We start from the raw sequence: 24,610 nt of genomic DNA, 5'->3' as shown, positions 1-24,610 counted from the left end.
CACGAAGTGATAAAGTAATCTTGGTTTAGATGATGTTCACATGACTGTATTATATAATAATATGGATTTTTAGCTTAAAGTAATGTCACAAAAACTCACACTAATGCGCTACACCTCGGGTTCGAAATATGTGTATTATACAAGTTACTTTGCTTGACACAAACTTGCTATTTATAATACACATTACATCATCATCGTATAATTTTTAACTATATTTACTATTTAAATTAGAAAATATATATTAACTTTACCAATCTAACATATTAGTCTCACTGAAGAGGCTGAAGGGTATTTCTATGTTGACTCATAAGAAAATATAAAACTATTACGAGCTAGCTGCACACATGGATTCTTAAAATTGTAACTTTATAATATTTCATAATACACATATAATACCTTTTTGAACTTTAATGCACATAATACTTTCCACTTAATAAAAACAAATTATAGTTATGATACTTTAGCAGGGTTCGATATGGGTTTAAAGTTTCTTTAAGCATACGCCTTTAGTTATTTGTCAAATATTTTATTCTTTTGTATGCTACTTTTTCAGGATTAGAAAATCGTTATAATATTCTGTTACTACTTGATAGTGGGTCTACATTTTTAAAACTTATTCTTAACATCTAGACAAACGAATTAATATGCTTAGAGGCCAATTAAGATTTTGTTCATACTGAAAAAGCATCTAGTTTTCTTTTTCTTCAGTCACTACGTTCCGTAATCTATTTTCACGCTTAGAATTATATGATCAACTTGTTGTATATTATTATTTGAAAAACTAGAAAACATAGCATTTTATTATTTAGTTAATATTAGTTTTTATGATTGAATGAGCTTTTAGAATTCAAGTAAAAAAAAAAGATAACAAAAAGCAAATCTCTTTAGATTTTCGTGGAGTAAAAAGTTTTAGATAATGGTTTATCCTCAATAAGTATTGACTTTGGATGTTACTTTCTTTCTATTCCCTTTTTCACTTAGTTATTTATAATGGTTCGCCAAACTTGTCCACTTAGTTTTAGACTATCAGTGTGATTGGTTAAAATAGAGTAAATGGGAGTAAATATAAGTGGAGGTAATGAGATGAAAACAAAAGGTGGAAAACAGAGGAAAGAGAAATATGAAACCTAGAGTAAAAGTTTTCTCTTGACTAAAGTAGAGTAATGTAGTTTTACGCTATTGTGGAGTAAATTGACTAAAAACACTTTTCTCTTGATTGGACGATATCAACGTAATACAACTGAAAAATTATTTTACTCTAATTGATTATCGCCACAAGTGCTTTACAGTTAGAGCTTATGTGTTATCTTTTGTTTCAATTTTTAATAAATTTTTTTAGTGGGAAAACAAAAAACAAAACAAAAGGTGAATCTAAAGTTGTCAAAAATGGAAGCCACAATGATACATGTTTTTATTTATTTAATTATTTATGTAAAAAGAATGACCCACCACCACCGGTCAATTTGGTTCGAGACCAGCGCTTCATAGTTCACACCACCCACTGGACACTACCAAGGCAACGTTCATCGATGGCATAAATCACAATCTGCAAAAACAAAGATAGCACATCAATATTGCAAACATATAACAAGATGATAATTGACAAAAAAAAAATAAGAAGATGATATATATGCAACTATTTAACATATAACTCTGTTTGGACTTGACTGCATGAGTTTTACTATAAATGGAATTTAAATAAAGAAGAGGTGTCAAATCCGTTAAACACAAAGGTAGTTTCACATTTTCTCCTTCGTATATATTCCTTTCGTTTCTAAATAAGTGTCATTTTAACACTTTTCACACAGATTAAAAAAGTTACAGAAATATATATATGTTGTTATTAATTATATATTTCTGATCACTAGTATTTGACATAAATAAAATTATTTATAAAATCAAATAAGTTTTTAATTAATTTCAGTTGAAAATAAATATAATTTGCATTAAAATTGTAAAATAACATTTTTTGTAACGAAAAAAAAATTAAAATAGCACTTATTATGAATTATTACAAATCAGATGGAGTAGGTGTCAAATCTGATGCTTTTATGGAGACAACAATTCATGGGAAAATAGCACAGTATTATCTTCCGTGTAAACTGGATCATACGAAAAACGCACATGTACGGTTTAATTGTTTTTATATTTTATATATCATGCACATGGTCAACTGTTAGGATATGAAAAAAAAATTAGGAGTTTTTTTTTGTCAACCAATTAGGAGCTCATTAAATAATTCAGAAATTACAAATGATAAAAAAAAAAACAAAAGAGAGAGCAAATGAAGCAATATCCGGAAGAACACCAAAATTTTAGCCGATCTTTGATTCGAGTTGATTGCTCTGAAAAACTGTTGAGAATGTGATCCAAGATTAATATTTCATGTTGAAGATTTATGTCCCTTAGTCCTCCTAATATATGTATATTATTTCAGATATTTTTTTGTGTACACGTAGTTTTATAGCTTTGTATGAATATCAGCAATGAATCACTAATTGATTTGATAAAAAAAATGAGTAAATTGTATTTTGTTAAGAAAAAGTACTATTGGATTTGTTCGCATTTTTTAAATTGAATCATTAAAATTTCACATCAACAAATTGAACTATTCCGTCTATTTTTTGTAAAAAGTTAATGTTCACATATGATGTAAACCACTGATTTTATCTCCAAGTTTTAGGGATGATTATCTTTTCATCATTTTTTTGTTTCATTATATAAAGTTAGTTGCGTACCAATAATTCTCTAAAATTAGTATTTCAGTACCATGGTTTTGTTTAAAAGTGACTGAAGAAATGAATGGAAGGGAAATAATGACCTAACAATAATGTAATAACTAGTTTGTCTACAAAAGATAATAATTATATTTTCTATTTAAACGTTACAATTAAAATGTGATTGAGAACACATTGGACTTTAGAGTAATATGTAAAAATGATATGAAGTAATAAAGGAAAAAATAATTTGTGTTTTTATTATAGGTTTGTCTTCAAATAAAATACATTCTTAAATATAAAGTTGAAATAAAATGAAACAATTATTTTTCTTTATTTTTATGTAATTAATGAAAAATAAAGTGATAAACAATTTTTTTCTCCTAATTTTACTTTAACTCAACCAAATAATAGTACTCCAAGTCTTTGTCGACATCTCATATAAAACAAGAACAATTTTTCTAAGAAAAAGAGAAATATAATTGAAAAAGGAAAAGAAGAAAAATGATGATTTACAGAAGCAACCTCTTATATTATTACTTAATATTCTCTTTCTTTTTGTTGAAGGAACTCCAATAATCTCTCACATCTTCTCTCCTTAAATTAAAAGTTAAAATGATCTAGAAGCCTCGTGCTCAACCAAGCTTTGCAACAATGTTGGAAAAAACAGAGATTCTGCATATATGATTTTCGAAATTCAAGATCATTTATATTCCACAAGCGTAAAATCAGATTTTGGATTCTCTAGCTAAGACTGCAAAATTTTTCCATAGAGAATTATGTTTTATTGGTTGTTTTATTTCGATCTCGTTACCCAAACTACCTAATAGCCCTTCACTATAAAAAATTTAAAAGTTAAAATAAAATGTAATATAATTTTGTATATATAATTAGTGAAAAATAAAGTAATAACACACACTTTAATTTTTTCTTAATTTATTTTTAACTCAACTAAATAATTCAACACAAGAATTCTCTAAAAAAAATAGGAGTTAGCGCTCCAGTAAGAAAGGGAGGATCTCTTAAATTTGTATTGAAAAATGAAAGGGTGTGTGGTGTAACTCTATCATTAGTAACCAATTGAAATTGATAGAATATATCAATAATCAAGAGTTTTATATTAGAATTGAAAATTTGACTAAAATATGATTGTGACATTTCATATAAACAAGTACTCCCTCCGTTTCATATAGACAAGTACTTTTTCTGTTTCATATTAACTGGCGTTTTAGTTTTAAAATTTTGTTTTATTATTATCATTTTACATTTACAATACATATTTTAAATAATTTTTAAATTTTTTACCCATATTTTAGTTGATTAATTAATAAAACCAAACAAAAAATTATATTAAACAGGGATAAACAAAAAAATTAGTATTTTTTTAATTCGTGTGTAGAAAACCTTAAACGACTTCTTGCAAAAAGTATCAGAGTATTATTTTTCTAGAAAAAAGAGATAAATATGATTGAGAAAAAAAGAAGAAGAAAATGATGATATTACACAACAACCCTCTTATACTATTTACTTAATATTCTCTTTCTTTTATTACAAGAACTCCACGAAATCTCACATCTTCTCTCCTATCCTCTTCAAGAACCTCTCGCTTTATCTCTCTTAGTCGATCGTTTGATGAAGATCAGGTGCGACGTCTGCGATAAAGAAGAAGCGTCGGTGTTTTGCACCGCCGACGAAGCGTCTTTGTGCGGCGGCTGCGACCACCAAGTCCACCACGCTAACAAGCTTGCCTCCAAACATCTCCGTTTCTCTCTCCTATACCCATCTTCCTCCAACAACTCCTCTCCTGTCTGCGACATCTGTCAGGTCTCTCTCAACTTCTTGTCAAGATTTTAAGGACACTGGTTTTGGTCTAACGATCATAATAATCTGAAGTCATTTTTTTTGTAAATTGTAGGAGAAAAAAGCTTTGTTGTTTTGTCAGCAAGATAGGGCTATCTTATGCAAAGATTGTGATACATCGATACACTCTGCCAACGAGCACAAGAAGAAACACGATAGGTTTCTTCTCACAGGGGTTAAGCTCTCTGCTACATCTTCTGTTTACAAACCAACTTCAGGATCTTCTTCCTCTAGTAGTCAAGACTGCTCTGTCCCTTCCAAGAAACCTCTCTCAGCTCCTCAGAGCAACACCTCCAAGATCCAACTTTCTTCAAAGATCGGTGGCGACTCAGAGGTGAGTCAGTGGGGCTCTACAAGCACGGTTTCAGAGTACTTAATCGATACCTTACCTGGTTGGCACGTAGAGGACTTCCTCGACTCCTCGCTTCCTCCTTTTGGTTTCTCTAAGGTTTGTTTGTTGTTCTCTCTAATCAAGAAATATCAAGTTAAGGTTAATCAAGAACTAATGTTTATTAGTGACATTAATTTCCTCTGTTTACGTAATATCATATCTGATCTAGTTGAGATATAAATAGTCAAGCTTTATAGATGTGGATAGATTTTTTCTACTTTTGTATAAATTCTGAATTTTATTTTATTTTTCCTTTTCTGATGGGTTTTCTTTTGTGATTTCAGAGTGGTCATGATGATGGAGTGTTACCATATATAGAAGCAGAAGATGACAGCACTAAGAGAAAAAACTACAATACAGTGTCACTTCCATCTGAGAATTTGGGGATTTGGGTCCCTCAGATTCCACAAACTCTTCCTTCTTCATACACAAATCAGTACTTTTCTCAGGAAAACAACAACAACAATATTCAGTTTGGGATGTACAACAACAAAGAAAAATCACCAGAAGAGAAAACTTATGCTCCAATACAAAACATGAAACAGCAAGGACAGAACAAGAGATGGTATGATGATGGTGGCTTCACTGTCCCACAAATTACTACTACTTTAAGTCATCCTCCTCTTCATTCTAATAAAAAGTCCAGAGCTTTTTGGTAATCTATATGTTTTGTTTGTTTGTTGCCCTTTTGATCATCTTGATTTCTCTGAACTTCGGTCTTGATAGAATTAGGTTTTTTTTTGTTCTGTCTTTTGTAAATTTAAAGTGTGATTGAGGTTGCGGTTTAGTCTTTGTAATAATCCTATTTTTTTTCACTTTTGGTTGGTCTTTCTTATCCTCTCTTGCAAGTTTTATGTAATAATAAAGCCCCATGACTTATTGCTATCTAGTGGTGTATTTTTGTATGTAACGAAGAGTCATTTTCATCTTCTGCCTCTCCAGTTCCCATATAGGTGAAGGATTGTTCGTGGATTTGGTTGGTATTTATTTAATATTAATTAAGAAATAAAGATAAGAAAAGAGCATATCATATAGACAAATTCACCATAACGTGCCCGTCACCATCGGCATATTTTTGTTTCTGATTGAATATGCCTCCAAATCTCTGATAACTATAGACACGTCATTATGGCAGCCAAAACTATACGAACAAAGTACCGACACGCCATTAACTCGTTTTCCCGAACTAAATTGCAAAAAGCCAAAAAGTAACAAGGTAGCATCACGTCATTAAGTTGAGTTGGAATGAAACTGATCACGATGCGCCCCAATCAATGACCATCATGTTCGTATTCACGATTGGAGCTTAGAAGTTGAGTTGTTTTCTACTAATAAATAAGGGAGATTTTGAAATTGCTCAAAACGTGGTTTGCGAAGGAGAAAGTAATCGTATGCATGTGGCCACTGGAGAATCAAGTTTTGGCTTCTGGAAGCGTCTTATGGAATGTGTAATACATGTTGAAATGTTTAAAGAATTGATCTGATATCACTAAAGTGTATATATTTTTGGTTATTTTGTGCAAGAAGAATTAAACATATTTGAACTATTCTATTAAATGAATTAATGACTTATTATCGTGCAAGTAAGATCAAAATACGAAGATAAATCACGTGTTGATTGTATAGTTAGTAAATAGATCTTTCAAACCTCCAAAGTTTTAACACAGTAACTGTTAGTTGGATTTTGGGATTTACGGATCAAGTGAACGGACTTTGGAAACCACTGACATAGACGATATGGGTGTTATATAATGGTTGAAGTCGTGTAACAGCTCATTTTATGATTTTATTTATCATAATTTCTGTTTTGGTGACTATGGTTCTTTGTTTGTTAAAATGTGAATCTAATATAAAAAATCAGTGTTTTTAAACTGGACCAAACCGGTGGTCGAACGGGTTCAACCGCGAACCGGAGATACAACTGGGTTGGGTTGATGGTAATACCCAATGGAAATCAGTACCCAAGGAAATCAAACCGGTAAACAACCAGAAACAGGTGAACAATCGAACTCGTTTCGAACCAAATTCGATTAAATGTAGAATTTCAAAATCCAATTAGATAATTACATTTATTTCTTGAACTACTTTTTATCTAACAACATGCAATATCTTTTTGGGTATGTAGTTTTCAAATAATTTTTCGGAGATTTTTAAATTTCCATTATTATAGTTGTTCAAATTTTTAATCATTTTGCAAAGTTTACTAATTCTTTTTCCACTTTATTTTGTATTCTAACTGGTTTTAGTGGAGGTAATTTTGTTTATCATTTCATGTATTCTTTTTTTTATAACCGTGGAGATCCGGCAACCGAGGTCAACCGACTAATCTCACGAAGTCCGCAACATCCATGTATTCTTACCATTTAAAACAGTTTGGGTGGCGAGCAGAGATCGAACCAGGATTTCGCCGTATTGGATTTTTATTTTTCTCAACCACCACTGGACTACCGCCACTGGTTATTTAATGTATTCTTTGAAACTAGATGAAAAAAGTAAAGCTCTAAGAATTTTGCTGCAAAAAAGTTTGTCATTTCATGTATATGTTGGCAAAAAAAAAGTAACAGTTTTTAGGGCATCTACAACCATGTTATTCATGACTCGATAACCCAGGTAAGTCTTTTATATTATTTTTTTTTTTTTCAGTTTAAAAAAAAAAGGGTCAATCGCGGGTTTCCACGCGGCGATGGAACCCGCACACAGTGACGAGCCCGGCAGCGAAATAGTCATTATCTACGGACTACAAGACACAATTATGGCACAAATTCCTAAATTTTTTGGTTCCCACATATTATAAAAATAGTTTGTTGCAAGGATTCTTTTCTAAGGATCAGCGTTGCAACTGCTCTTACACCGGTTCGGTAAAGCTCTAACAATTTTAGAAAGCCCAAAAAAGTGAGAAAAAAAAACTATTTGAAACTAGATGAAAGCAGTACAGTCAAAAAGTTATTCATAGACGAACCAAAGAGACCAAAAAAGATGTTCAAATTGATGCAGCGATCATAGCTGATTTTTTTAAGACGCCTGAGGGCGGGGCGGGGCGGGGGGGGGGTTTAGGAGTACAAATTCTCAACTAAAAAAGGACTAACTGAGGCCCATGTTGGATACAAAAATATACCAATCTGTCGCGTTTCATATGAAAGAAAAAAACCCCAAAAGCTTACCTTTAAGCTTAAAGTGACTTTTATTTTTTTTCAAAACCTTTTTCTCCTGCTTATCTTTAAGCTTAACATTGACCACTGAGTGTTCTTTTTGTTAATAATCATCATTGTTTTCATGTTTCATTAGTGCTGACATGATCCTTATTTATTTTTGTAGTATATTACAGTCAGCCAAAAATATTGCTTAAAAGATGAATGGTTAAAGTTGAATGCTCTCAGGAAAAATTAGTCATATTATGATATATTATGATATTTTCATCAACAGCCACTGTGATGCAAGGATCAGGATATATCGAAATATTTTATAAGAACAATGAGATATATCTCGTTAAAGTAACCAAGAGATTACATTGATTAGTCATTGTGGTGCTCTAAAACAATCGTTATAATAATATCATCTTTCTAACAAATTATTATATCATAATTTCGTTCGAAAACACTAATACAGACGGTATAGTTCTTATCAAAAGATGTTCATTATCGAAAGCAAAAACAAAAACAAAAGAAAATCTCATATTGGAGTTCTTTTGGGAACGTATATGAACCATCATCCTAGTATAAAAGCTTTCTTTTTTCGTTTTCAGCAATCAGCACCCAAGAAGCTCCAAAATATTTGTAAAGCAGAAACCCTTAGCTTAAGAAATTAGATTACCAAAAAACAAAAGTAAACAAAAAACCGAAAAATGAAGAAATTGATCAAACGATATGGATGTATGTATCTCTCTAGCGACGGCAATGTGGTTTGCATAGAAAGCGACAATCATAAAAGCAAAAACCTCCACAATGTTGTGGACACTCCATTCTCATTCTTCCACATTTTCCTTTTCCTTTGCACTCTGCATATTCTCTTTTCACAAACTCTCCTTTTCCTTCTCTTCCTCCTCCGCTACAACCCCATTTGTACCATCCTCCACTACCACCTCCTCCTCCCCATCCCCATCCTCTGCCACTACCACCTCCTCCTCCACCCTCTCCGCCGCCACCACCACCCCATGCCCATCTTAAGCTTCCGCTTCCTCCACCATAACTTATTTCCTTGTCCTTGAGAACTATTTTGGAGGTTGTGTTATTTATATCAGTGTTGTTCTTCTTGGCCGTGTCTTATTCGCTGGAACGGACATGCCCACTCACTAGTTTGTTAGTTTGAAAGATCACAATGAGAAGAAAGATAACCACCAATGACGAAGTTGTCTTCATTTTTCTTGGTACTCCATGAAGTTTGTAAGTAGACTTGTTTTCTTTGACATGATACATTAGCTTCTTCGCTTTGGTTCTTTATTTATAGTGGTTTTTTTTTGTCCCCTTAAATAAAGTAAAATTCTCATTGAGAACTACGATTGGACCTACCAAGAATAAATTGTTTGTCCTAAAAATGAAGAAGAGATTAAAACGATCATAATTATATATTTTGGCAACTTATTATGTGTGTTTCTAAGGACGCATGTTGACGTATGATTGGGGAGGGCTGTGAGTGATGTACACAGCTTTTATTCAATCTACAGCACTTTAACCACAACAATCAAACTTTAGTTTACGTTTTAGAACTCACAGCCATAACTAGTGTTTCTTTCATTTTATTGCTCTAGAGAGCAAATTTTCCAAATCACTATTACAAGTGCTTTCGGTGATGATTTTCCTCTTTCCTATAAAAATGTATATTTTCTTTCTAAAAATATCAGTATAATGATATATATTTATAATACATGTCTACATTTATATTTCACTTGATTGGAAATATATGGATGTGTAATTATAAATTTCATAGGCATATAAATAAAAATTTCATAGTTGTTGATTATGTATGATATTTGCTAACTGTATTCATTTATCTAAAATAGTTACTTCATAATTATATAATAGATAGTTCATACTAAAATAATAATTATCCAGTTTATAAAATTTGATTATTACTTATCAATTTGATTTCTTATTTAAAATAATCATGGTTGAATTTTTAATTTAAAATACATAAATAATATTTACTAATTATGTTTTTTCTTTAACTCACAGCTGAAAATCATATAGCTACATCACAATATTCTACGTCCCTAATTCTACAGCAAATAATTTAAAGTCACAATTGCTTCTTATAAAGACGCGATATCTCCCATTTCTAATTCATTTAATTTTCTTTGCAATATAAGATTAGAGTTTATTAGTTGTCACTAGGATCAGTACTTATTGTTGGAGCTGGATTTCACCTGTTCTGAAAGCTTGGTTTAGTATATATAGTAGTAAGAGATAATAGTGGTTAACCAACTAATGATTAAGTGATTATAAACCAAGAAAAATAAGAGATCCCTTAGGTAACACTACTAGCGGTAGTAGCTACCAATCAGCACTGCAAGTCTTCTCCTTCGATGAACATCTTTCTTTCTTTGTACAAAATTACAAAAGAAAAACTTACGTAGGCAATGATGCCATCAACGCTGTGTCTATGGAGTATTCGGTACTGTTGTTTATACTTTCCCTTTTACGTATCTAATTTCAGTTTCATCTGCACTCTGAGATGAACTGGACCACCATTTCTCTCTCCCAATTAATAACAAGTTCGATTGTATATAAAATACATTTTTTTTCATCTTTTCGTGTGTAGTCTATACATATACAACCAATGGTATACAACTAACTCTTAACAGCTTACAAAAAGAAACTCTTAGGATCACTTTCATGGAGTTTAGTTTGGTCTGGGATTTTTAAGTGGGACGAATTAAAACCGTTATTCAATCTCAAAAGGGAAATAAAGCAATATATATTTCTTGATAGTGAAGCTGAGGTCCGCCAAACCTAACCCGAAAAGGAAACTCCGTTGCCGGGACTCGAACCCGGGTCTCTCGGGTGAGAGCCGAGTATCCTGACCAGCTAGACTACAATGGAATTGTGGTAGATTTGGCGTCTATGCTTTACAAGTCAGATTTGTAAACTTTAGTATCTGCACACAATCAAATGACCCTAGTGTTTGTAGGAAACAAAAATGTGATTACAATATCTCATATTACTCATTGCGGCGATTAAATCATATCTTATTCCAGCCACTTCAACTAACATCTCCACCTGAAAATGGTTTAAAATCATTTTCAAAAGAAAAGAAATAATTTAGTTTTTAAATTTTTAGGAGAATTGGTTGGTATAAGTTTTATGTATTTCGCTAGTTAAGGCAAGATTTTGTTATTTGTTTTACTATATATTTTTCAAAAAGTTTGTTTATATCTCTTTAGATAAAATGTACTTCCCATAACATTCATTTCGAACAGGTAAACTATTTTTTAGTCGTCCGTCCATTTTAGATAATTAAAGGAAAAAGAAACAGCCAAAGGCCCAAAGTAGTTTACACTGGCCGAAATTGATGTGTGGTTGTGTCTTGTAAAATAAACATGAAGGTCCGTTATGTAGTCTGGTTACGCCAACTACCTCGCTATTGTGGGATCCATCAATACTAGTATGGTTTCTACAAAAATTGAAATAATAAATAAGTTTCAGTTTTCAAAAAAAAAAAAGTTTCAGTTTTCATGTGACCAATCTCGTTGATGGAACATGTTAGTTTGGTTTCATTCTAAGAAGAGATTGGCAGTTTGTTTTAAAGCTTTTTAGTTGTTTTTTTTTTTGACAACGGAGTTTTTAGTCGTTAGAAACCTTATTCTGTCATCCCCCAGTTGAACTCTTTATAAACAATTTTCCTTAGTAACCCAAAACATTACAAGCTCGTGCTTTTCTTGTACAATTTTAAAATTATAATATTTTATTATTATATTATTCAAGTAGGTGAAAACAGAAAATGCCGTGAAATGGATTTCGACGATGACGACGAATTTACATACCATTAAAGTCCAACAAAATATACGGCTGGCATGTGCATTTGTTAGATTAGTTGCAGATAATAAATTCGAGAAGCCGTAACGGGTTCGAGTACTGTCATTGTACGAACCAGACACCTTTAAGTTCTTATCCCTTATTTATAAAATGGAATTTATAACCTGTAACCTGTCCTTATTTTTAACCCTCATCCACACGCTGCTGCTTTGGTAACTGTTCATCGATCATGCTCTTTGATATTGTACAAACAACAAACCCGTCACGGCTTGCCATTATTTTCGTCTCTCGCTTTGTAATCTTTTCTACGCTGTATTTGTAATAAATAAATTTATACATGCAAACAAAACTATACTATTTTTTTAGTGTTTTAGACTGAACGTAACCGTGTGCGGGCATGCATTTTGGAGTTTAGAAATATATTTCTGAACTCTTTTAACACGATTTTGAAACCTAGCCGGATTTTTTTTGTGTATATGACTTATGAAATCAGATAATACGAATGAAACAGTATAATATGACTCTGTGGGCTATTGAGCCGCAGGAAGTAAATTTTGTAAATTTAATTTTCGGGCAGGGAGGGCTACTACTACTGCAACTTGGAGCTGTACGTATTTAACTATTGAAATATATTATGAAAGCGTGATCTTATTCATTCATCAGGTTATGTTTATATACAAACTAGAATATCCTTCTCTACATAGGAGAAGATAACGATAACTCTAAACTCCTAAGAAATAGGAAACTATTAACATAATGTATATCCATTACTCCCCCTCAAGTTGGCAATGAAGTGTCTTGAATGCCTAACTTGAACAACAAGTATTGAAATGTAGGAGTAGGGAGTGCTTTAGTGAGAAGGTCTGCTGGTTGCTCCTTTGTAGAAATATGTTCCAAGGTCAGAAACTTAGCTAGAAGCGCATCGCGAGTTGTATGGCAATCATTCTCCACATGCTTCGTACGTTCGTGAAAAACAGGATTGGTAGCGATATGTATTGCAGATTTACTGTCGCAGTGGAGTTGAATAGGAAGAGGATGCGTGAAACCAAGCGTGAGTAGTAGGCGTTTGAGCCACTTAAGCTCACAAGTTGTGTCGGCCATAGCCCTATATTCAGACTCAGCTGAAGAACGCGAGACAGTGGGCTGCTTCTTCGTCCTCCAAGAAACCAATGAGTCACCAAGAAAAATTACATATGCACTAAGCGATCGTCGAGTAGTGGGACAGGACGACCAATCAGCATCACAATAGGCCGTGATCTGCATATTACACTTAGATTTGAGCATGATACCCTGATCCGGCGAACCTTTGAGATATCGAACCACACGTAGAGCTGCCAACCAATGATCCTCCAATGGTTTCTGCATGAATTGAGAAAGGATATGAATGATGTAGCTGAGTTCTGGCCGAGTAAAGGTCAGATAAATGAGACGACCAATGAGGCGACGATACTTGCGAGGATCAGACAGCAGAGTATGAGAATTTGTTTTGTCTGCAGGCACAAGCTTATGATTAAGCTCTGTAGGTGTAGGAGATGGTTTCGCCCCTAACAATCCACATTCAGTAACAATGTCCAACGTGTACTTGCGTTGAGACACAAAAATTCCTTCTGGACCTCGAGCTATTTCCAGACCGATAAAGTACTTGAGCTTCCCAAGGTCCTTCATCTTGAAACACTTATTCAAGTAGTTTTTAAACCTCTGTATAACCGAGATATCATTCCCAGAGATTATGAAGTCATCAACATAAACCAGAATATGTAGACATATATTCTTCTTGTGATCAACAAAGGAGAACAGAGAATAATCCTCACGGCTCTGCGTGAAGCCAAATGCAAGAAGTGATTTGCTCAGCTTAGCAAACCAACATCTAGGTGCCTGTTTGAGGCCATAAAGTGACTTCCGGAGACGACACACCTGGTTTGGTTTCGAAGTTTTGAAACCTGGAGGAAGTTGCATATATATTTCTTCTTCTAGATCGCCATGTAAGAAGGCATTATGAACATCCATTTGATGGATCTCCCATCTCTGTGCTGCAGCAACAGCCAGCAAGAAACGAACAGTGTTCATCTTAGCAACAGGAGCAAACGTATCAGTATAGTCGCGACCTTCTTTTTGTCTATTTCCAAGTGCGACAAGTCGAGCTTTCGGACGTTGAATTGTTCCATCAGCATTATATTTGTTCGAGTAGATCCATTGGCAGCCGATGGCTTTTCTCCCTGGAGGCAGTGTCGTGACATCCCACGTTCGTTGTTCTTCCAATGCATCAATCTCAGTTTTCATTGCACCGTTGAACCGAGGATCTTGCACAGCTTCTTTGTAGGAACGTGGAACAGATTCCGTAGTGATAGTCACAAGAAAAGCTTGATGTTGCTTAGTAAACATGGAAGTAGATAGGTAATTAGCAATCGGATACAGAGAGTTACCTGGAGCCGTCGACGAGGAATCATGACCAGAGAGTGAATGAGCGTGAGAGAGGGGGGTCGTAGTCTGGACTGTATTCGTTACAAATTCTTTCAGAAGAATAGACGGCTTCTTAGCACGATGTCCGCGTCCAAGAACCTCAAGTAACCCTGGGGATTGAGATTCATGTTGCATAATTCTAGGAACATTTGTAGAAACTGGCGGAGATGGAGGAGAAGATGGTGCTGGTGAGGAAGAAACATTAGTATCAGTAGTAGGCAGAACCACAGTTGTTTGATTATCAGAAGTAGGACTCTCTGTTGAGATTGTAGGACTAGTAGTAGAGGGTATAACCGGTGGTGGTAGAGTCGTCGAGACTGGTGAGGATATAGGTATAGTAGCAGTCGGTATAGTAACAGGTGGTAAGGGAGGCGTTTGCGGTGTAAGTGGAGCAGTGCTCCCCCTCGAGTCAAACATCGGTACAAGCCAGTCATCAACAGGTTCATTAGTTTGTAAGACCGGTGGAGAGACATATGGAGTATTGTCGATTCCTGGAAAAGTATCCTCAAAGAAGGTAACATCTCGACTAACAAAAAATTCCTTGCGGTCTATATCAAACAGCCGCCATCCTTTTGTTCCGAAAGGATACCCAACAAACACACACTTGCGACTTCTATCGCCAAATTTATCTTTATCTCGTGCGCGTCTGTGAGCATAACATAGACAGCCGAAGACTCGCAAGAGATCATATGCCGGTGATTTCCCATGAAGTAGTTCATAAGGAGTTTTACCATCTAACAGCGGAGATGGAGTGCGGTTGATGATATGCGCTGCAGTCATGATACTTTCCCCCCAAAAATCGACTGATAGTCGACCTTGAAACAAACATGCTCGAGCTATATTCAGTATATGTCTGTGTTTTCTCTCCACACGCCCATTCTGCTGAGGCGTGTCAACACACGACGTCTGGTGAAGTATCCCATTTTCTTGGAAGAATGTTTTTAGAACCATAAATTCTGTGCCGTTATCTGATCGGACCATCTTGACATTATGACCGAATTGTTTCTCTGCCATGGCACAGAAATTTTTAAGTAGAGTGGCAACCTCAGATTTCTCAAGCATCAAGTATGTCCATACTGCTCTTGAATAGTCATCAACTATGGTAAGAAAGTATTTTGCACCAGAAGAAGAAGGTTGTCGGTATGGACCCCAAACATCACAGTGTATAAGAGAAAACGGTGCCTCAGCTTTATTAAAACTATCAGGAAAAACATTCCTTGTTTGTTTAGCTCGAAAACAAATGTCGCATTGACTAAAATCAGCAGAATCTATTTTAAAATTATCAAACACTGGTAGAGAACTCAAAACTTTGTAGGATGGGTGCCCAAGACGACGATGCCACAGTACCGTTGAAGAAGACTTTGACGATGATGCTGCATTAACCCGTGCGACTTTGACCCCAGTAAAATAGTAAACCCCCTCTCGCTCTTCACCTGCTCCAATCAGAGTCCTCGAAAAACGGTCCTGTAAAACACATAATGTATCAGTAAAGATCGCTATACAACCAGTTTGTTTAAGCAATTTAGACACTGAGATTAGTGTGCAATGGAAATCCGGCACATATAGAACATCCTGTAGAACATAATCTTTGCTTAGTCGCAAAGCGCCAGTTTTAGTTGCCTTCGAGGCTTGCCCATTCGGGAAGGTAACAGATGCTGGTTGTATATCCGATACATCATGAAGAAGAGATATATCTCCCGTCATGTGATGAGATGCTCCTGTATCAATAATAGCATCAGTAATATTTGTTTTACCCGACAACCGTTCCGAGGATATGTTGGATTGCTGGTTTTGAAGAAGAGTAATCAAAGAAGCGATCTGCTCATTGTTGATAGAAGTTGATGCGTGCGAAGCACGTCCACGTCCTCGTGAACCATTAGAGCGACCTCCACGTCCACCACGAAAGCTTTGTGATTGACTCAGAGGTGCATTAGTTGAGCGTAGTTCCTGATACCACTCAGGGAACCCGTGAAGTAGAAAACATTCAGAGACCTCGTGTCCCTTGCGTCCACAATGTGTGCACGTCCGGTTAGGATCTCGTGAGCGGTAGTTAGTAGAATCTGTAGTAGAAGGAGATGAGGTTTTGGTTGGCTCTGTTTTCACAGAAAAACCTAGAGCATCAGCACGTTGTTCCTTAGTATGAGTGTTGATCATATTCTGTTCCTCTCGTATAACACGTGAATAAACAAGATTGATATCTGGAAGCGGTTCCTCATCTGTGATTCGAGATCGTATAGATGAGAAGCGTGCATCATCAAGCCCAAACAAGAACTTGTGCACACGAGCGTCTTCTCGTTCCTTTTCTATGTCAGCCGCTGCTTCACACGTACATGGACGTGTCGTCTTGAGATTTTGTAGCTCCTCCCATAGCTTGGTGAGCCTGCCGTAATACTCAAGCACGGATTGTCCATCTTGTCTGCAGTTGGTGATCGCGTCTTGTAGTTGATGCATACGAGTCCCGTTTTTAACCGAGAAACGAAAACGGAGAGTTTCCCAAAGTTTGTGTGCTTCAGGTACATAGGTAACAGTCGATCGGACCTTTGCATCGATTGATGTTCGGATCCAGCCAACGATCATAGAGTTTGCTGCTAACCATCGAGAAAGATCTGGTTCGGACTCTGGTTTTGGTATAGTCCCATCAATAAAACCAAATTTCTGTTTAGCTTGAAGCGAGTTCCGAAGTTCTGTAGACCATTCTGAATAGTTGTCGCTTGTGAGCGAAACCGAAGTAATCAAAGCCCCTGGATTGTCCGATGGGTGTAGATAGTAAGGCGATGAAGCATTAGTTGCAGCTGTCGTTGCCGTAGTAGTAGAAGTAGGATTGATTGACGATGATGTATTATCGTCAGCCATAGAATTGATTTAGTAGTATGCGGAAAAGAAAAATTAGGTCAGAGTTTATGAGATCTTAGCTCTGATACCATGTTATAATTTATTTTACCTTGTTGTTGCTTACATTGCTAACCTTTAGGCTTTTAGCTTTAAACTGAAAAATGATTCACGATATCAACTCACAAAAAATGGGAACGTGACTACTTACTTATCTCAAGATAACAAGGATGTAATCAGGAAAGCATGTGAGTTAGTTGAAACAGCTAAAGAGTCCACGTTTGATTACTAGTTACTACAATTTTCTGGGTTTTTAGTTTGTGGTCCGATTGCACAAAAGAAAAAAAAGAGTTTGTAGTCCGAAACATCGACCCCTCTGCTTCTTTGTTTTTCCTATTGATTTTAAATGCATTTTAATATAACATAAAGATTCACTGTATATGGTTTTACAAGTGGACAGAAGTTCGGTTATACGACGTGTTACGTTAACACTTCGTTATTATCATATTTCTAAGTTTCCAACCATAGTTTCTCGATCGCTCAATATTTTTCTACCGTACCCACTAATGGCTCAAGTATCCTTTTTTATCTTTTATGGAGTAAGTTTCAGCTTTCCTGTCCTTTCTTTTATTCTTCTAGACTCACGGGTTCAGCAACCAAAGATCGTGGTACGCTTCGGTGCCTTTTTAGTTTTCTTCCTCATTGGAGAAATATATAAATATACTCAAGAAGTGTGGTAATTTTATTTTGTCAGAGAAAAAGTAATAATTTTGAATTTTCAGCTCTTTAGTATTATGATAATGTTGCACTTTGACCACCGAAATTGAAGATCAAACACATGAAACTTATTGCTAATTACAAACAATCATAATCAATACGGGTAAGTTTGTAAGGTAAGAAGTTTTTCTATGGGTAATGTAAAGTAGGACATTTTCTTACCAAAAAAAAAATGTAAAGTAGGACATTTTAGTTTGTAACTCCATCTTTTTGGTACAAAGAACATTAAAACAAGAAAATAACGAATAATCATAATCAATACATAATAGTTTTTGTTTTCTATTTTGAAGCTTTGTACTTAATACAAAAAAAAATAACGAATAATCATAACCATAATTAGTAAAAGTGGTTTGTTGAGTTAAAAACACTATTGGTCTATCAAAGGACCTAGTACTAAGAACATGATTAATAAAAGGTTCTTAAGATGTAGTTTTTACCGGAATATAAGAAACTGTCTCTTAATTTTTAACTAAAAAAATTTAAACCGGTTCTAAGAACTTCATGCTAAAAACTCTCTACTAATCATGCTCTAACATTTTAAAAAAGATGGGAAGATTTACAAAACGTAAGCTATATTTTCCCACACGTAGCACCAATCTTTAATTAGTACTTGGTAATTACTGAAACAACACCTCTTGACGTGTTAGTTCATGCAAGCTGGCAATCAGAAAGAAAATTTTGATAGAAAGAATTTACCATATCATTGAATATTTCATTTTATTTAAGTATAAAAATATATAGTATTGTATATATTGCTGCTTGTATATGAACGTGCATAAAGTAACACGTTATGTGATATTGAATAATTCACTAACAACTTGGATAAAATCATAAAAGTCCCCACGCGCTCAATAAACAAAGAAACTGGGACATAATGGGAGAATGTGTCTAGATAACACATAAAGTGGAGACAATAAAGAGTATGCAATATACGAACTTAGATCAGTCAAAAAAAAAAAATACGAACTTACAGAATTATACAAAAATTCGCGTAAAACCCTAATCAACCTCGAAGGTTGAGATTAAAACCCTAAATAATTAACAAAATCAGCGAGCATGCATGAACCAAAAAAATCAGTAGTTATCTTATCTAGATATTAAAATATTTCCAACCACAAATAGTGAAAGGAAGATCAACATAAGACCGCCCGTTTAACAAATCCCAAACATAAGCCCTTTCTCAAAAAAAAAGAAACAAAATCCCTAACATACTCGTCTCATTTTGGATTTGGACCCCCACATTTTCACATGCTTTGGAAATATATCTCTCATTTTAGTAAAATTTATTTATCTAAATTACGCCTCGGTTTGTTTTATGTTCGTTTGATAGGATAATATTTTAGAACCAAGCCAGATGATGACCAAGCTGTCGCCTCCGAGTCTCCCACATTCTATTAGTTCTACAACAAAATAAATATTTGCTTCGTCTGAATGCACAACAAATGGTTATCCGTAGCAAACACGCAAATTCATATTCGGACAAAAAAACGCATCGTAATCTCCTCAACGCCTCGATATCATCATCTCACTTTCTCTATGCATATACACACACATGTGGGTGTGCCTAAATTCGCGTATATACGTTTTAAATTTCGTATATTGAGGTTTATAAAAAATATCAAAAATCACACTCGCCATACTCCTCAATAAATACCCCAACCACAATTCCATGAGCCCTCGCTCACTCTATTCACAATCACCCTTCATTGCGAAAACAAGAAAAAAAGAAGGATCTTGAAACACACAACAACAAAAAGATCCGAAGATTATAGAAAATAAATACTAATTAGTTCATTTTCGAGGATTTTGAAAAGAATGGCGATGAAAAAGGCAAACAAGCTAACACAAACGGCGATGATCAAGCAAATTTTGAAGAGATGCTCGAGCTTGGGTAAGAAACAGAGTAATGAATACAGCGAAGACGAAAACGGGCATCCTCTTGACGTGCCTAAAGGTCATTTCGTTGTCTATGTTGGAGAGAATCGGGTCAGGTACGTTGTCCCCATTTCGCTTTTGACCCGACCAGAGTTCCAGCTTCTTCTCCAGCAAGCAGAGGAAGAGTTTGGTTTCGATCACGAAATGGGTCTCACTATACCTTGTGAAGAAGTCGTCTTCCAATCTCTCACCTCCATGCTCGGATGAACATAACTTTTAGGGTTTTGCTTCTCTTTTTAATAACAGAGATAGCTGATGAGTAAATGTTTCTCTGTTTTAGCAGACTAATTTTTATATGTTTTGGCTAGTACATGGGTTTAGTGTTGTATTAGACTGAGACCTAACCCTTAGATAAACCCAATGAGAATGATTTACTATTCTTGGTTCTCTTTTCAGATTTGTAAAAAATAAAACAAATTGCTGATGAAGATCAATCGTTGTTGAATGTGTACCCTGTGAGAGAGATCTTAATATTTGATGAATGAGACTTTTAATTTTCCAGAGCTCAGCTTCATTTTATTGGTGTGGTTTTTCTTTTGCATAAATTAATGCATTGCTGTGTAATGTGATTTATGAATCTGAGTCTCAGACCCATGTTAAAATCTTAGCTCATTTCACATTTTTCTAAATAAATCTCATCAGTAAGATAGTTTAGACCAACAAAAAAAAAATAGCAGTAAGACATATGGTGGTTACTTTTTAGATTTTTTTTTCTATCTTTTCAAAAATTTTTTTTTTTTTGACACGAATCTTTTCAAATTTCTTAATGTTTCAAAATTTCTCATCTTTATATTTTGTAAAAACTCCCCATGTATTCTCTTTTTCTCTATTAAAAAGAGACGATGGTGTCTCTCTTAGAGCATCTCCAATGTATAACTCCATTTTTTCCTCTAAATTGGAGTAAAAGTGAAAATGGAGTAAAATTGCTTCATCCCTATTCCATTTTCCACTTCATAATGGAGTGATGAATAAATAAAAAATAGATTACTTCATTTATGGAATAAATTTCATTATGGAGTGAGATATGGAGTTGGGTTGGAGCATTCCTTACTCCATATTCACTTTTACTCCATTTTTTCCATTTTAGAGAAAAAAATAGAGTAGGGTTGGAGATGTCCTTAACCGGCGTTTTACGGCAGTTAAAACTGTTGAAATAACTAAAAGATAAATAAATTTACGTGGTATGGGATGTTAGTTGCAGGTTTTTACAGTATATAACTATATATAGGGCTCTGCTATGTTGAGACTCGGAAAACATGTTTAATGTTTGTCTTAAATTATGATAGCAGAAGGTATAATATCAAACCAATTTGGAATCACCTTTTCTTTCAAAAGCAAAGCGTACTTGTTCAAAATCATCTACTATTTAGACTATAAAGAGCATATCCGATCTCTCACAATCTCAATAAAGAAACTATAAAAAAACTAAAAAGAATAAAAAATAAGGTAAAAGATGAGAAATATAACTTTGTTTTGGCAAGAATGGTGAAGATTTGTTCCACTTGTCCTTTAGCAAGTGGTTATACTTTATTGGAGCTTGAACAAAAGAAAAAAAAAAGAGAAACGTTAAAGAAAAGCCTAACTCTCTCTTGGACTTCAAGCTTTTTTTATACAGCAGCTCTGGCGTCCAGCACCGGAGGCATCATCTCTCTCCTCGCCTCTTTCTGTTTTGCTTTTTCCCCGTCTCTCTATTTTCTTCGTCTTGCTCTCGACTCTGGGTTTGGGTTTTAGTAGCTGCTCGATGGACCCTTCTCACTTCAGATTTCTTGATGATGTCACTTTTTTTGACTCTCTGCTTAGTGGCGACAGTTTTCTTTGTCGGAGTTTAACTCTAATTTTTTTTGTTTGATTGCTTCACCGTCGACACCGGTGGATTACTTAACGAGTCACGGGATCCGATACTTCGGTTCTCAAAGTTGGCAAAAGGCGTCCTGATTGTGGTCTTGGTCGCAACGTTGTCATTTTTAAGTCATGTTTCACGTCCCAGTACTGATGGTAAATCATTTGGTTTGCCATTAGTAGTGTTCTTGGCGGCTTTGTACAAGTCATCAGAATCTCTGGATTAGTGTTCGGCGTCGAGATCAGGCCTAACTTTGGCGACGAAGGTGTGGGTGTACAATACAGTCGGGCTATAAAATACTCGGTTAGTGTCTTTTGCCCTCCCTCTCTTTCAGTTCGTCTGGAGCTTTAGTGTTGGGGATGATTATGAGCTTAGACAAGTTCATCGAGAGTTAGCTATGCCAAAAACGACTCAGGAAATCTTGGTATCCGAGGCAATGAGATTTATGCGGATGGGAGCAGCTTAGGAAAACTCGTATCGTTGATCAATTGTATGAACCCCAGAAGTTTCTCATGGGTTGATGATAGATGATAATCTACAACACATCGACACAAAGTGGTTGGTGGTGGACCTACTTCAATTACTTGGACGGCTAGGATACGACCATAATCTTGGCTTGTTTTGGACTTCGAGATCACGATAAGATTGACCGTATCGCCTAATACACTCCTAAAATATGAAGGGCCCAAATATGAATTGACGTGGATTCACCTTCTCCTCACCGTACGGTAATTAACAAACGGTCCGAGACTCTTCCGATAGAATCAAATTGATTCAATCATTGGATAACTAATCCAACACCGATGACCAAAAAAAAAACTGATCCAACCCCAAAATTGGATTATAAACTACTAACTTAAAAAAACTACTATTTATAAAAAAAAAACTACTAACTTGACCTCTCCCCTTTTAAAAAAAAACTACTATTTATAAGTTTAACTTTTTTACCAAAAACTAAAACTACAAATTTCAGGAATGTTAACATCTAATTTAATGAAAGTTTTGACCGGATTTTAACTCCGAAAAGTTGTAAGTTGTAACTAAAATAGTTTTATTGAGAGTAGGTAGACTATATATATTATGCCATCTCCAACAAGGAATTTTCTTTCGAAGAATATGATTTAAGAAAATATTTAACGAACACTGTTTGTCGAGTTATATGGCTAATGGTTAATGATCATGTGCCCAGCCGTGGTAGCAGAGCAGAATAGAGTTCACCTCGAGTGCAATTTGGGTTGGCAGAAACCACAAGCTGAGAAGATTAAATGCAAAATAGGAGCCTTTTGGTCTAGCACTGATAAGGGTATGTGGAGTGGCATGGATTGCTCGTAATTATGTAGGCGAGATTCTGTTTCACGGGAGATGAGTATTCTCGTTGGCGGACACGTTGAGTTACTTGTGGGCTACGGAATCAATGAGCAACATGAAACAAACCAGAATTGTTTTTTTCTTTCTTTGTGAGGTCGATTTTTAAATTTATTGATTTTTGAACGTATTTTATACTTTTACTTGAAGTTCTGATTACACGATGATGGTTGTTGCAAGCTACTTTTCGTCCATGTTGAGGTTTATCGATGATGGGCCTATCGACCTATATTTCAACTAAACTGCATAGTTCGACCTTAATCACTTTGGGCTTAAATATGGACCAGGGAATCAAATCACTAATTCATTAATTTGTTCCAGTTCTATGTAACCAATTCTTAAAGCTCATATGACGATGAACCAAACTAATCCTAACAAGAAACGGACCAATAAGAATCGATAACACGTAAGCGTAATGGTTTTCCTCAATCAAATCTGGACCGTTGAACATGATCCTAATCGCACGTCTCCTCCTCCCTTAAAACACCTCCTCACTATAATCTTCTCTACTTTCTCTCTCTAAACTTTTAACAAACATTCGATCCCATCATCTCCGATTCAAAGCCATGGCTCGTACGAAGCAGACTGCGAGGAAATCCACCGGAGGGAAAGCTCCGAGGAAGCAACTCGCCACCAAGGTTTTTGTTCTTCTTCGATTCGATTTTACGGAAGAAAAGGGGATCTAGGGTTTGTGATTATTGATTTGTGGAAACAGGCTGCGAGGAAATCAGCACCGACCACCGGAGGAGTCAAGAAGCCTCACCGTTACCGTCCCGGAACCGTCGCTCTCCGGTATAACTTCCCACATCTCTTTCTCATTATTCAATCAATTAACGGAAAAGTTCCGCCTCCGTTAGTTAACGGTGTTTTGTGTTTGTTGTTGATGGAATCAGTGAGATTCGTAAGTACCAGAAGAGCACTGAGCTACTGATCCGTAAACTTCCTTTCCAGCGTCTTGTTCGTGAAATCGCCCAGGATTTCAAGGTCAATCTTTTCTTTTTATTCATTCAATCTTGTTTCTGATTAAGCTTAATGATCTGTTTCTTTTGATTGGGATTATGTAGACGGATCTGAGATTCCAGAGCCACGCAGTGTTGGCACTTCAGGAAGCTGCGGAGGCGTACTTGGTGGGTTTGTTCGAAGACACGAATCTGTGTGCCATTCACGCCAAGAGAGTCACCATCATGCCCAAAGACATTCAATTGGCTAGGCGCATTCGTGGAGAGCGTGCTTAGATTCCTATAATTCATTTCATGTCATTGTCTAGCTTTTAACCACAATGGTGCTTGTTAAACACTCTTTGAATCAAGAACATGTATGAGTTTCAGAAGCTACTTATTACCTATTAAGCTAATTGAGAAATCTTTTTCTTACAACAATCCAAACTGGCAGCAGAAAGTGTTATCAATTAGTTTGGTTCATCCATAATCTCATTTGAGTTGAACCGAAAACAGTTTGGTTTGGTAAT

The 24,610-nt window shown here is 35.2% G+C and overlaps 3 protein-coding genes, 1 non-coding gene and 1 pseudogene across 4 annotated transcripts; 3 read left to right on the top strand and 2 right to left on the bottom strand.

Annotated features, from left to right (window-relative positions):
- The first annotated feature begins 4,212 nt into the window (after window positions 1–4,212).
- Window positions 4,213–5,873, top strand: LOC103830645 (B-box zinc finger protein 21). Its single transcript, XM_009106453.3, has 3 exons — window positions 4,213–4,541; window positions 4,633–5,025; window positions 5,253–5,873. The coding sequence occupies exons 1-3, from the start codon at window positions 4,350–4,352 to the stop codon at window positions 5,625–5,627; spliced, it is 960 nt and encodes a 319-aa protein (XP_009104701.1). The 5' UTR covers window positions 4,213–4,349; the 3' UTR covers window positions 5,628–5,873.
- On the bottom strand, window positions 5,660–9,397 carry LOC117126602 (annotated as a pseudogene).
- A 1,533-nt stretch (window positions 9,398–10,930) lies between these two features.
- TRNAE-CUC lies at window positions 10,931–11,003 on the bottom strand. Its single transcript has one exon. It is a non-coding gene; the product is annotated as a tRNA-Glu (tRNA).
- Window positions 11,004–19,578: 8,575 nt separating this feature from the next.
- Window positions 19,579–24,476, top strand: LOC103830643 (auxin-responsive protein SAUR50). Its single transcript, XM_033275424.1, has 3 exons — window positions 19,579–23,780; window positions 23,858–23,934; window positions 24,036–24,476. The coding sequence occupies exon 1, from the start codon at window positions 19,818–19,820 to the stop codon at window positions 20,142–20,144; it is 327 nt and encodes a 108-aa protein (XP_033131315.1). The 5' UTR covers window positions 19,579–19,817; the 3' UTR covers window positions 20,145–23,780; window positions 23,858–23,934; window positions 24,036–24,476.
- Window positions 23,587–24,521, top strand: LOC103830640 (histone H3.3). The gene is made up of 4 exons (XM_009106451.3): window positions 23,587–23,780; window positions 23,858–23,934; window positions 24,036–24,126; window positions 24,207–24,521. Exons 1-4 carry the CDS (start codon window positions 23,709–23,711, stop codon window positions 24,375–24,377), a joined length of 411 nt encoding a protein of 136 aa, XP_009104699.1. The 5' UTR covers window positions 23,587–23,708; the 3' UTR covers window positions 24,378–24,521.
- Window positions 24,522–24,610: the final 89 nt, after the last annotated feature.

This window comes from Brassica rapa, chromosome A07 (genome assembly GCF_000309985.2).
Source record: "Brassica rapa cultivar Chiifu-401-42 chromosome A07, CAAS_Brap_v3.01, whole genome shotgun sequence".
NCBI lineage: Eukaryota > Viridiplantae > Streptophyta > Magnoliopsida > Brassicales > Brassicaceae > Brassica > Brassica rapa.
The sequence above is the reverse complement of the archived record's forward strand: the minus strand, read 5'-3'. Positions and strand labels throughout refer to the sequence as shown.

What these genes read in the sequence shown, in the direction of transcription:
- LOC103830640 (XM_009106451.3), top strand. Translation starts at nt 23,709, where the DNA reads ATGGCTCGTACGAAGCAGACTGCGAGGAAATCCACCGGAGGGAAAGCT. An exon ending in GGAAGCAACTCGCCACCAAG is followed by an intron (nt 23,781 to 23,857) that starts GTTTTTGTTCTT and finishes TTGTGGAAACAG; the next exon opens with GCTGCGAGGAAATCAGCACC. An exon ending in AAATCGCCCAGGATTTCAAG is followed by an intron (nt 24,127 to 24,206) that starts GTCAATCTTTTC and finishes GGGATTATGTAG; the next exon opens with ACGGATCTGAGATTCCAGAG.
- LOC103830645 (XM_009106453.3), top strand. Translation starts at nt 4,350, where the DNA reads ATGAAGATCAGGTGCGACGTCTGCGATAAAGAAGAAGCGTCGGTGTTT. An exon ending in CTGTCTGCGACATCTGTCAG is followed by an intron (nt 4,542 to 4,632) that starts GTCTCTCTCAAC and finishes TGTAAATTGTAG; the next exon opens with GAGAAAAAAGCTTTGTTGTT. An exon ending in CTCCTTTTGGTTTCTCTAAG is followed by an intron (nt 5,026 to 5,252) that starts GTTTGTTTGTTG and finishes TTGTGATTTCAG; the next exon opens with AGTGGTCATGATGATGGAGT.
- LOC103830643 (XM_033275424.1), top strand. Translation starts at nt 19,818, where the DNA reads ATGGCGATGAAAAAGGCAAACAAGCTAACACAAACGGCGATGATCAAG.